General features: G+C 38.5%; 1 protein-coding gene across 2 annotated transcripts in view; it reads right to left on the bottom strand.

The window, feature by feature from the left end:
* The window catches only part of LOC121374444 (alpha-1,2-mannosyltransferase ALG9-like), a 40,044-nt gene that overhangs the window by 7,009 nt on the left and 19,367 nt on the right, over nucleotides 1-13,668 (bottom strand). Inside the window, exons 8-13 of one of the 2 annotated variants that reach the window (XM_041501548.1) lie at nucleotides 13,440-13,545; nucleotides 9,126-9,571; nucleotides 6,757-6,793; nucleotides 5,986-6,056; nucleotides 5,010-5,081; nucleotides 3,873-4,002 (exon numbers count right to left, since the gene is read on the bottom strand). In XM_041501548.1, coding sequence (XP_041357482.1) covers nucleotides 3,873-4,002; nucleotides 5,010-5,081; nucleotides 5,986-6,056; nucleotides 6,757-6,793; nucleotides 9,126-9,571; nucleotides 13,440-13,545 — 862 coding nt within the window. The remainder of the gene's footprint in view (nucleotides 1-3,872; nucleotides 4,003-5,009; nucleotides 5,082-5,985; nucleotides 6,057-6,756; nucleotides 6,794-9,125; nucleotides 9,572-13,439; nucleotides 13,546-13,668) is intronic. The other variant, XM_041501556.1, reaches the window with a different exon arrangement.

The raw sequence follows: 13,668 nt of genomic DNA, 5'->3' as shown, positions 1-13,668 counted from the left end.
TCAGTAACATATATCCTGGAATACAAACACTGTGTAACTAGAGAAACAAGATATCCTAGAATACAAACACTGTGTAACTAGAGAGACAAGACATCCTAGAATACAAACACTGTAACTAGAGAAACAATATATCCTAGAATACAAACACTGTAACTAGAGAAACAAGATATGGAATACAAACATTATACAGTTACTGAGTACCAAATATTTTCATGTAGCATGATATCCTAAAATACAAATTTAAACTATTAAATATTAACATGTTATTCTTCCAATACAAGCATTGTACATAAGAATACAGTACACAGCAACATATATATAATCATGGAAGTACATCATAAACTACAAACATTGTAAGATAACATAGATATTCACCGGAAAATGCAGTATATTCTAAAATACAAACTTAAAATCAAACTACATTCTCATAAAAAAACAAGATATCCTACAATCCAAACACCAGGATTGTAACTCACACATTCAATGATGAATAAAACAGTGAAACCAGTCTACTCCGGATCACGCCAGGACCTAATAGTTATCTCATTTAGACAGGATCTGGTGTTAGGGTTACAATTTAGAATTTAGAAAATTCTGAACCATGAAAGTTTGTAATTTTTGACAGGATTACAGTTTGCTCAGGGTCCAGCTTAAAAAGTTTCACTGTATATACACAGAATATAAACCATGAATTAATACACATACCCAGTGATGCACGTCCCACAATAAAAACACTACAATGTATGTGCTCATGCCATTTATACACACTTAAAAAGTGAATTTCTGATGGTCATTTTTTTTATTCAGCAGACCCTAAACTACCTGGCAAAATGAACATTTTCTCTGTCTAAAGTCGGCTGAAGTTATTAGCAGTAGTGAGAAGTTGAAGTCACTGTAATAATTTGGACCTAATCCGATTTCAAAAATGAAATCACACAACAGATGTGAAGACTGTGAATTGTTAAGTGTCATAGCTCACTTATTACCGTGTCACCGTATGCCGGTCCGTGTGACAGCTCACTTATTACCTTGTCACTGTATGCCGGTCCGTGTGACAGCTCACTTATTACCGTGTCACCGTATGCCAGTCCGTGTGACAGCTCACTTATTACCGTGTCACCGTATGCCAGTCCGTGTGACAGCTCACTTATTACCGTGTCACCGTATGCCGGTCCGTGTGACAGCTCACTTATTACCTTGTCACTGTATGCCGGTCCGTGTGACAGCTCACTTATTACCGTGTCACTGTGGTGCCGGTCCGTGTCACTGTATGCCGGTCCGTGTGACAGCTCACTTATTACCGTGTCACCGTATGCCGGTCCGTGTGACAGCTCACTTATTACCGTGTCACTGTATGCCAGTCCGTGTGACAGCTCACTTATTACCGTGTTACCGTATGCCGGTCCGTGTGACAGCTCACTTATTACCTTGTCACTGTATGCCGGTCCGTGTGACAGCTCACTTATTACCGTGTCACTGTATGCCGGTCCGTGTGACAGCTCACTTATTACCTTGTCACTGTATGCCGGTCCGTGTGACAGCTCACTTATTACCGTGTCACCGTATGCCAGTCCGTGTGACAGCCCACTTATTACCGTGTTACCGTATGCCAGTCCGTGTGACAGCTCACTTATTACCGTGTCACCGTATGCCAGTCCGTGTGACAGCTCACTTATTACCTTGTCACTGTATGCCGGTCCGTGTGACAGCTCACTTATTACCTTGTCACTGTATGCCGGTCCGTGTGACAGCTCACTTATTACCGTGTCACCGTATGCCAGTCCGTGTGACAGCTCACTTATTACCTTGTCACTGTATGCCGGTCCGTGTGACAGCTCACTTATTACCGTGTCACTGTATGCCGGTCCGTGTGACAGCTCACTTATTACCTTGTCACTGTATGCCGGTCCGTGTGACAGCTCACTTATTACCGTGTTACCGTATGCCAGTCCGTGTGACAGCTCACTTATTACCGTGTTACCGTATGCCAGTCCGTGTGACAGCTCACTTATTACCGTGTCACCGTATGCCGGTCCGTGTGACAGCTCACTTATTACCTTGTCACTGTATGCCAGTCCGTGTGACAGCTCACTTATTACTGTGTCACCGTATGCCGGTCCGTGTGACAGCTCACTTATTACCGTGTCACCGTATGCCGGTCCGTGTGACAGCTCACTTATTACCGTGTCACCGTATGCCGGTCCGTGTGACAGCTCACTTATTACCTTGTCACTGTATGCCGGTCCGTGTGACAGCTCACTTATTACTGTGTCACCGTATGCCGGTCCGTGTCATAGCTCACGTAGCACCTTGTCACCGTATGCCGGTCCGTGTCATAGTTCATTTAGCACCTTGTCACCGTATGCCGGTCCGTGTCATAGTTCATTTAGCACCTTGTCACCGTATGCCGGTCCGTGTCATAGCTCACGTAGCACCTTGTCACCGTATGCCGGTCCGTGTCATAGTTCATTTAGCACCTTGTCACCATATGCCGGTCCGTGTCATAGCTCACGTAGCACCTTGTCACCGTATGCCGGTCCGTGTCATAGCTCACGTAGCACCTTGTCACCGTATGCCGGTCCGTGTCATAGTTCATTTAGCACCTTGTCACCGTATGCCGGTCCATGTCATAGCTCACGTAGCACCTTGTCACTGTATGCCGGTCCGTGTCATAGCTCACTGAGCACCTTGTCACTGTATGCCGGTCCGTGTCATAGCTCACGTAGCACCTTGTCACTGTATGCCGGTCCGTGTCATAGCTCACGTAACACCTTGTCACCGTATGCCGGTCCGTGTCATAGTTCATTTAGCACCTTGTCACCGTATGCCGGTCCGTGTCATAGCTCACGTAGCACCTTGTCACCGTATGCCGGTTCGTGTCATAGCTCACGTAACACCTTGTCACCGTATGCCGGTCCGTGTCATAGTTCATTTAGCACCTTGTCACCGTATGCCGGTCCGTGTCATAGCTCACGTAGCACCTTGTCACCGTATGCCGGTCCGTGTCATAGCTCACGTAGCACCTTGTCACCGTATGCCGGTCCGTGTCATAGTTCATTTAGCACCTTGTCACCGTATGCCGGTCCGTGTCATAGCTCACGTAGCACCTTGTCACTGTATGCCGGTCCGTGTCATAGCTCACGTAACACCTTGTCACCGTATGCCGGTCCGTGTCATAGTTCATTTAGCACCTTGTCACCGTATGCCGGTCCGTGTCATAGCTCACGTAGCACCTTGTCACCGTATGCCGGTTCGTGTCATAGCTCACGTAGCACCTTGTCACCGTATGCCGGTCCGTGTCATAGTTCATTTAGCACCTTGTCACCGTATGCCGGTCCGTGTCATAGCTCACGTAGCACCTTGTCACCGTATGCCGGTCTGTGTCATAGCTCACGTAGCACCTTGTCACCGTATGCCGGTTCGTGTGTTTACTTTGGTGCCAGACTGGACATCGACACATGTACTGCTGATTGCTGTCACCAGTCAAGCATTGTTAATCCTCAACCACATTCATTTCAGTAGTGTGAGAACATACTAATTATTACTTTAATTTTAACATAATGACACATTATCAACTACTTAATAATACAATGTTTTAATGAAACATACAATTGTTTTATTTAAATTTTATTACAAAGTGGTATTTTATATCAAAATATTACAATTAGAACCGAGGGTATAATTTAGAATTTTTCCGATTTAATGAATGCGAAACATGGTGAAATGTTAAGAAATATACTGATAAATGTTCACTTTGCCTATTTTTATCAAACTTTTCTCCTTTTTTCTGGGAAGGGACAAGTCACTTCTCCTAATTTTTCAATTCTAGATTAGGGCCTGTTCAGTAATTTCAAAGTAAATAATAAACTTACCTTGATAGATGGCAACGATTCTGGAGAGAGAGAGAAGAGCGAATACTATGGACGACAGAACAGCCATCCAGTTTGTATGCACGGTGTAATGTAACCGTGGTTTCTTCGGCATTAACGAACCAATTAGTTTCTGCAAAACATACCAGTTTTTAAAAAACTCCATAAAGAAAACATATGAATGCAGAAATGATATTTTTATTGACAGATATGAGTTTGCTAATATTACAACCAGTGTTTATAAAACTAGATTGTGATCATATAACTTAAGACATACATTAAAAGTCTGAAATAGAGATTAGTCTTAACATAGTCCAGTTTAGGAAATAGTTAATATTCATTAAAAAATGTAAAATGAAATACCTAATATTTAAATCTTTCTTTGGTGATAGGATGACCTGTGTAGTACTTAAATAACCTGGTGGTTTGAGGTCACTTGTTATTTTTAGAACTAAATGTCAACAACTGTGGTCAGAGTCGGATTTAGACCTTGGGGGGCCCGGGGCACTTTAGGTTCGGGGGCCCCTAAACACAGAAATTAAATTACATGACAAATAAAAAAAATGAACTAATTTTGTAATTATTACATTTTTTTTTATAAAGGAAGTCCTTAGTCGGGGGGGGGGGGGGGCAATTGCCCCCTTATAAATCCGGCACTGACTGTTTAAGGCTGTCACTTATGTAATAGTATAATGAGCTGGCGCTCTGTTTAAGGCTGTCACTTATGTAACAGTATAATGAGCTGGCGCTCTGTTTAAGGCTGTCACTTATGTAACAGTATAATGAGCTGGCGCTCTGTTTAAGGGTGGATAACTCAAAATATTTTGGTGAACCTCTATATTTTGCATGGTATTTACCAGGTGACTGTACTTCCTGAAACTAGCAGTCACACTGCCCTCTCACCATTGTCCTCAACGTTGTCCTATTTCTTACAGAATATATTCTGATATTATTGTATTGAAATGCCTGCAAAGTAAATGGTGGTATGTAACCTTAGAGTTTGAAACTGCTTTTAATGTTTTATATGGACTAAGCAACTTAACTGCTTGGTGGCCATGTACAGTTTTATAATAATAACAATCACAGGGGTTACTGAAAGCTGAAGTTGGCGCATTCAAACAGAACGGTAGAACGTGTTACCTGAAAATAGTCGAAACAAACAGCCCCGCACATTGCGAAACAAGGATAGATCGGAAACAGAAATCTTTCTTCCTGAAAATAAAACACCACCACTATTAACTAGAGCAGAAGAATTATTTTACATTTATTGAAAATAAAACACCACCATTATTAACTAGAGCAGAAGAATTATTGTACAGTTATTTGTCAGTCAGTTAACTGCAGTTAAAAAACTTTTTTTTTTTAAAGTGTAGGGAACTTGGATCATATTATCTTTTATGAATAATAAACTTGATCTCTGACCTATTGTACTTCCACCCCCCCCCCCCCCCCCCCCCCCCCCCCCCCCCATTTTCTTAACTGGGCCATAGGTCAAAAGTCAGGTTATAGTATGAAATGAAAATAAATGTAAATATCAAGTATTTAGGTTTATCTTTGCAAAATAACATTGTGGGAAGCATTTAATTTAATAATGAAACTTCTTTGAAGTATTTTTGAGGAAGTATTTAATGCTGTTTTCAATTTGGTTTTATTTTTAGCAGAGGTGGGGTAGTGTAAGGGTGGTGGATGTAGATCAGTGTAGTGCTTGACCAAGGTATGACTGGTTTTGGGATCAAATGACCCTCGAGGGACTCCACCCCTAATCCCAACCATTGTTCCACAACTGGTGGTTGTATGTACTGTCTGTAGCAACATGCATATGCCTTACTGCATTTTAAGTGAAATTACCCCCTCCCTCCCTCCCTCCCCCTGCTCTCTCTCTCTCTCTCTCTCCCTCCCCCTGCTCTCTCTCTCTCTCTCTCTCTCTCACCCATGTGTTGAAATAACCATATGTTAGACACCAAATAGCTGTAGTTTAAAATGTGCTGAGTTGTCATTAAACAAACATTCCTATTCTTTCCTTGATTTTGTTTGTCTCTGATTTTGCTCTCATAATAGGTACAGTACTCATAAAAATGATGGATGGCACAGCTTGAGGTGAATAATAAAGTGTCACCTTGTGAGGTCTGGAGAAGAAAATGAGAATCCAGATGTACATTGGAGACACGGCCAGCCACAGTGGGATGTCTACAACAGAACATAACACATAATACTATTAAAGAGACAGTTCCCAGTTTTCTGTCACAGTAACACAGTGGGATGTTTGCAACAGAACATAACACACAATACTATTAAAGAGACAGTTCCCAGTTTTCTGTCACTGTAACACAGTGGGATGTCTGCAACACAATATAACACATAATACTATTAAAGAGACAGTCCCCAGTTTTCTGTCACTGTAACACAGTGGGATGTCTGTAACAGAATATAACACACAATACTATTAAAGAGACAGTCCCAAGTTTTTTGCCATTGTAATATGTTTCTGGCTAACAATATCTTTTAACGTCTAAAATTACATACTAAATAGTATCGGTGTCTGTATATTCAAGGTGTTTCTAGTCGTCCAAATGTTTGTAAGTAGCCCAAACAGATTTGGTCTCCCAATAATTTCGTACTTTCGAAAACATTATACATTCATTGTGAACAAACAAAAATATCATCCTCAAACTGTGTAAATTGATATTCCGACGACGTTATTTTCTTGTTCATTGAGAAATGAACAAACCCACGTTGCCATGGCTGGAAAAAAAGTAAAAATGTAATGAATGTAGTGGAAAATATATGAGCAAATCCTATTTACAAGACATAAGTGACAGGTAGCCAGTGTTTTTGTAAAGATGTAGTTTTGCCACTATTTGTTATGATTATAAAATACTGTACTCACTTAACTGGGACAAACCAAGATACCATGCCACAAAGAGCTGAAAAATAAAAACAATCACACTATAAAACAATCACACTGTAAAACAATCAGACTATAAAACAATCACACTGTAAAACAATCACACTGTAAAATAATGAATCGCAATGTAAAACAATCACACTATAAGACAATCACACTGTAAAACAATCACACTGTAAAATAATGAATTATAATGTAAAACAATCACACTATAAAACAATCACACTGTAAAACAATCACACTGTAAAATAATGAATCGCAATGTAAAACAATCACACTATAAGACAATCACACTGTAAAACAATCACACTGTAAAATAATGAATCATAATGTAAAACAATCACACTATAAAACAATCACACTGTAAAACAATCACACTGTATAACAATCACACTGTAAAACACATTCAAACACAATCAACCATTTGTCAAAAGAACAATTAAAATTTTAGTCACAATGGCCCCACAATTCGTTATTTCAGCATAAAGAAAGTTATCCAGCAAAACAGCAAGAGCACAAACTTTGATTATGTTAAAGCTGCTCTCCATTTAACACCCATCGCCTCATAATGAAGTGATTGCGCAACATGCGACATGATTGCTTGGCAGACATAGAATAATTTGGGCCATCGCAAGACCCTTACAATGTCATGGTTCATACAGACCTGGTGAACAGAAATTCCAGTACTTTTCAAGTATATTTTTCAGTTTTTCAAGTAGTCTTTGGTACAATGTTACAAGCAGTTTAACACACACACACATCACTAGTTAACTACAGCTGACCGTTTTTCAGCACACGACTGGTTACCTGTCTCGCTTATAAACCGGTTCAACTATTAGTAATGCACGGTTTCCAGTAGACAGCAGCCCAGTCTACTTTAATCTTTACACTGTGGTGCATATAGCAAGCGCAACAAGGACCTGTATGCCAGTCTATCTATATCGGCAGCAACACATATCACTTCCGGGTTTTGATTATGACAAATACCCGAGAAATATGTCAGCAAATACTTATTATTTGTTCCAGATTTTAATCAGTAAGAGAGACATTCTGCTTGTAAAAAAACCTCAAGTACATTTCGGCAATTTTCAAGTAGTTTTTAATGAAATTCCAGTACTTTTCCAGGACCTTTTCTGAATTTGCAAAATTCCAGTACTTTTCAAGTACTACGTCAAAATTCAAGGACTTTTCCAGGTCCGTGCGAACCCTAAATGTGTGACATGTGATGATTTTGCAATTCCAAATTAAAATCCAGTAGTTGAATGATCGATTGTGACTGGTCCACAGCCCATATTGTTTCTGAATATCGCCCCATCCTATCGTACAGGTGTATGGACTAGACCATTTATGTGATTGTTTCTTCACGATATCGGACCATCAAACAATGGTGTAATTAGAGAATATTAGACCAGCTTTCATTTCGTATCATGTTTATTTCCCGAGTGAAATAATTTTCAATTGTCACGAGCTTTAGCAATTGACAATCAAAATTATTTCATGAGGGACATAAACATGATATGAAATGATAGCGAGTTTAATATCCTATTTATTACCCATAATCAATCTTAATTTACATCGCTCATCTCGTTTCGTTCACGTTCCTGTAAGGTTGTAGTACGCCAATCGATGATGTCATCGTGTGATGTCAAAAGTGTTACGTCCCACTTGGCATTCCAGTGGGACGTATCACGTTGATATATACCAATATATTTTTAACTATATGGGTAATAATAGGGAATATATCACACAATTGTTAAGTGGAGGGCAGCCATAACATATTCATTAATAAACGGCAAACACTAGCTTAAAGGTGGAGATAAATGAAATTATTTTGATGTACATTAATAATAATATACTGTCCTCCGATTGGTCCCCAAAGACAATTGTTCTTCCTGACCCCACTTTTGAACTGATTATTTGTAATTAATAATATATCTCAGCGTCATATAGTTGATTGTCACTTGTCAGCATGTTGTTACTAGAAAGATAGTGGTAAACTGACGACGGATCTAGCTCAGTCGCTAGAGCATTAGCCCGAGGTGTGTGGGTTCATGGATCGAATCTCCTCAGGGGACCTATTTTCAGATTGTTTTTCCCCATTCCAACCAATGTTCCATGACTGGAATATTAAAGGAAGTGGTATGTGCTGTCCTGTTTATGGAAAAGTGAAGATAAAAGATCCCTTGCTGCTAATGGAAAAATGTAGTGAGTTTTTTTATGACTACACGACACAATGATCAAATGTTTGACATCCTATAGCCGATGATTAATAAATCAATATTATGCTCTAGTTGTGTTGTTATACAAAGCAAACTTATTTTTTTCAAATGACCTTTAGGTAAGATACTAACCGCGAATGGCAGTGACACCAAAGCTGCCACAAAAATGAAGTTGAAGTTGAGAAAACCATTCACCAGGTAGAATGATACCGGCTCAGTTCCTGTAAAACAAACAAAACCATTCACCAGGTAGAATGATACTGGCTCAGTTCCTGTAAAACAAACAAAACCATTCACCAGGTAGAATGATACCGGCTCAGTTCCTGTAAAACAAACAAAACCATTCACCAGGTAGAATGATACTGGCTCAGTTCCTGTAAAACAAACAAAACCATTCACCAGGTAGAATGATACCGGCTCAGTTCCTGTAAAACAAACAAAACCATTCACCAGGTAGAATGATACCGGCTCAGTTCCTGTAAAACAAATAAAACCATTCACCAGGTAGAATGATACCGGCTCAGTTCCTGTAAAACAAACAAAACCATTCACCAGGTAGAATGATACCGGCTCAGTTCCTGTAAAACAAACATTTTAATGAGAACATTATGTCGTCTTTACATCACAGATACCAGAGCACATTGGTACATCTTTACATTACATAATCACAGATACCACAGCACGTTGGTACATCTTTACATTACATAATCACAGATACCACGGCACGTTGGTACATCTTTACATTACATAATCACAGATACCACAGCACGTTGGTACATCTTTACATTACATAATCACAGATACCACAGCACGTTGGTACATCTTTACATTACATAATCACAGATACCACGGCACACATCTTTACATTACATAATCACAGATACCACGGCACGTTGGTACATTACATTACATAATCACAGATACCACGGCACGTTGGTACATCTTTACATTACATAATCACAGATACCACGGCACGTTGGTACATCTTTACATTACATAATCACAGATACCACGGCACGTTGGTACATCTTTACATTACATAATCACAGATACCACGGCACGTTGGTACATCTTTAAATTACATAATCACAGATACCACGGCACATTGATACATCTTTACATTACATAATCACAGATACCACGGCACGTTGGTACATCTTTACATTACATAATCACAGATACCACGGCACGTTGGTACATCTTTAAATTACATAATCACAGATACCACGGCACGTTGGTACATCTTTACATTACATAATCACAGATACCACGACACGTTGGTACATCTTTACATTACATAATCACAGATACCACGGCACGTTGGTACATCTTTACATTACATAATCACAGATACCACGGCACGTTGGTACATCTTTACATTACATAATCACAGATACCACAGCACGTTGGTACATCTTTACATTACATAATCACAGATACCACAGCACGTTGGTACATCTTTACATTACATAATCACAGATACCACAGCACGTTGGTACATCTTTACATTACATAATCACAGATACCACAGCACGTTGGTACATCTTTACATTACATAATCACAGATACCACAGCACGTTGGTACATCTTTACATTACATAATCACAGATACCACAGCACGTTGATACATCTTTACATTACATAATCACAGATACCACGGCACGTTGGTACATCTTTACATTACATAATCACAGATACCACGGCACGTTGGTACATCTTTACATTACATAATCACAGATACCACGGCACGTTGGTACATCTTTACATTACATAATCACAGATACCACGGCACGTTGGTACATCTTTACATTACATAATCACAGATACCACGGCACATTGGTACATCTTTACATTACATAATCACAGATACCACAGCACGTTGGTACATCTTTACATTACATAATCACAGATACCAGAGCACGTTGGTACATCTTTACATTACATAATCACAGATACCACAGCACCTTGGTACATCTTTACATTACATAATCAGATACCACGGCACGTTGGTACATCTTTACATTACATAATCACAGATACCACAGCACATTGATACATCTTTACATTACATAATCACAGACACCACAGCACATTGGTACATCTTTACATTACATAATCACAGACACCACAGCACATTGGTACATCTTTACATTACATAATCACAGATACTACAGCACATTGGTACATCTTTACATTACATAATCACAGATACCACAGCACATTGATACATCTTTACATTACATAATCACAGATACTACAGCAAATTGGTAGTACACACATGGCCCCTTAGTATCCTTCATCTTGGCATGAGCCAACAGTGTCAAATGATGTCCGAGTTACCGATGTCATCTTAATCTGTAGACGTGTATTGCTTTTAAAAATAAGCCTTGAGTCATTCATTTAAAGGACTGACTTCGAACAATAAAGTCTACTAGATTTATGACATTTTGTATGACAAAGTAGGTGCCCACATCGTAGATGTAATTAACCATGGAATGATTACAATGACAGTGAATATGCCTTGATTAATATATTTAATAATGTTTAAAACAAATTTCTTTTATATGAAGTGTATTTGTTGTTGTTTTTAATCATAATTTCGATGCATTAATTATTTAAATGCTATACAATCTTCAGTTACTATTAATTAGTATTTTTTCTTACGTCATATTGGCAAAGGAGATAACTCATGACAAATTAATTCGATACAATGACAATTTCTCTATAATGACCAAAGTGACCAGGGATAAATGTGGTCCAACTGTATTATGCAAATTTATTTTTACTACCTGTATAAACCATGCTGTCCGAATATATTATTCAAACACTGAGATTTTGTTTTTCAGTACTTGTTACATAGTCTTGTACTGGACTATAAAATATATATTAAACAAGAATCCTGTGGAATTATGACTCACCTACCATAAACATTTCTAGTGCACTGTAATGAACATCCGTAGGTGCAACTATAAACATTTCTAGTGCACTGTAATGAACATCCGTAGGTGCAACTATAAACATTTCTAGTGCACTGTAATGAACATCCGTAGGTGCAACTATAAACATTTCTAGTGCACTGTAATGAACATCCGTAGGTGCAACTATAAACATTTCTAGTGCACTGTAATGAACATCTGTAGGTGCAACTATAAACATTTCTAGTGCACTGTAATGAACATCCGTAGGTGCAACTATAAACATTTCTAGTGCACTGTAATGAACATCCGTAGGTGCAACTATAAACATTTCTAGTGCACTGTAATGAACATCCGTAGGTGCAACTATAAACATTTCTAGTGCACTGTAATGAACATCCGTAGGTGCAACTATAAACATTTCTAGTGCACTGTAATGAACATCCGTAGGTACAACTATAAACATTTCTAGTGCACTGTAATGAACATCCGTAGGTACAACTATAAACATTTCTAGTGCACTGTAATGAACATCCGTAGGTACAACTATAAACATTTCTAGTGCACTGTAATGAACATCCGTAGGTACAACTATAAACATTTCTAGTGCACTGTAATGAACATCCGTAGGTACAACTATAAACCAAGGATTAGAAACTGATCTAAACGCAAAACTTTAACGCAAAAGTTGCCACTGTTGGCACCACCGTGGGAAAATTAATACCTGGATCTCATCTTTATACTTCATATAGAGGGGTACAGTACCTGGTATATAGTGTGGGTTTACTGAACACATAATTAAACAGAATAAAATTGAGGGGAACACCTTTCACTGAATATATTATATAAAACAGTATTGACGGGTACAGTATTTGTTATATAGATTTGTGTTCACTGAATACATTATATAAAATGATATTGAGGGGTACAGTATTTAACATACAGATCTGGGCTGTGTTCACTGATACATTATATAAAATGATATTGAGGGGTACAGTATTCAACATACAGATCTGGGCCGTGTTCACTGAATATATTATATAAAATGATATTGAGGGGTACAGTATTTAACATACAGATCTGGGCTGTGTTCACTGAATACATTATATAAAATGATATTGAGGGGTACAGTATTTGTTATATAGATTTGTGTTCACTGAATACATTATATAAAATGATATTGAGGGGTACAGTATTTAACATACAGATCTGGGCCGTGTTCACTGATACATTATATAAAATGATATTGAGGGGTACAGTATTTAACATACAGATCTGGGCCGTGTTCACTGATACATTATATAAAATGATATTGAGGGGTGCAGTATTTAACATACAGATCTGGGCCGTGTTCACTGAATACATTATATAAAATGATATTGAGGAGTGCAGTATTTAACATACAGATCTGGGCCGTGTTCACTGATACATTATATAAAATGATATTGAGGAGTGCAGTACTTACAATACAGATCTGGGCTGTGTTCACTGATACATTATATAAAATGATATTGAGGGGTGCAGTACTTACCATACAGATCTGGGCCGTGTTCACTGAATACATTATATAAAATGATATTGAGGGGTGCTATTACCAGGCCACCATACAGATCAGAATCTTTCTTCACTGATGGAATCTGGAAAACAGATAAACACAAGCATGTTTGTTAGAAGGCAAAACAAGTAATAGATCTTATGAGAATAAAGAAATGCTGCCATTGAAATTGACGTCATCTTGAGATTGCAATTTAATACAGATA

Source organism: Gigantopelta aegis, chromosome 1, assembly GCF_016097555.1.
Source record: "Gigantopelta aegis isolate Gae_Host chromosome 1, Gae_host_genome, whole genome shotgun sequence".
In the NCBI taxonomy this organism is placed as follows: Eukaryota; Metazoa; Mollusca; class Gastropoda; order Neomphalida; family Peltospiridae; genus Gigantopelta; species Gigantopelta aegis.
This window is presented reverse-complemented; position numbering and strand designations above follow the sequence as displayed.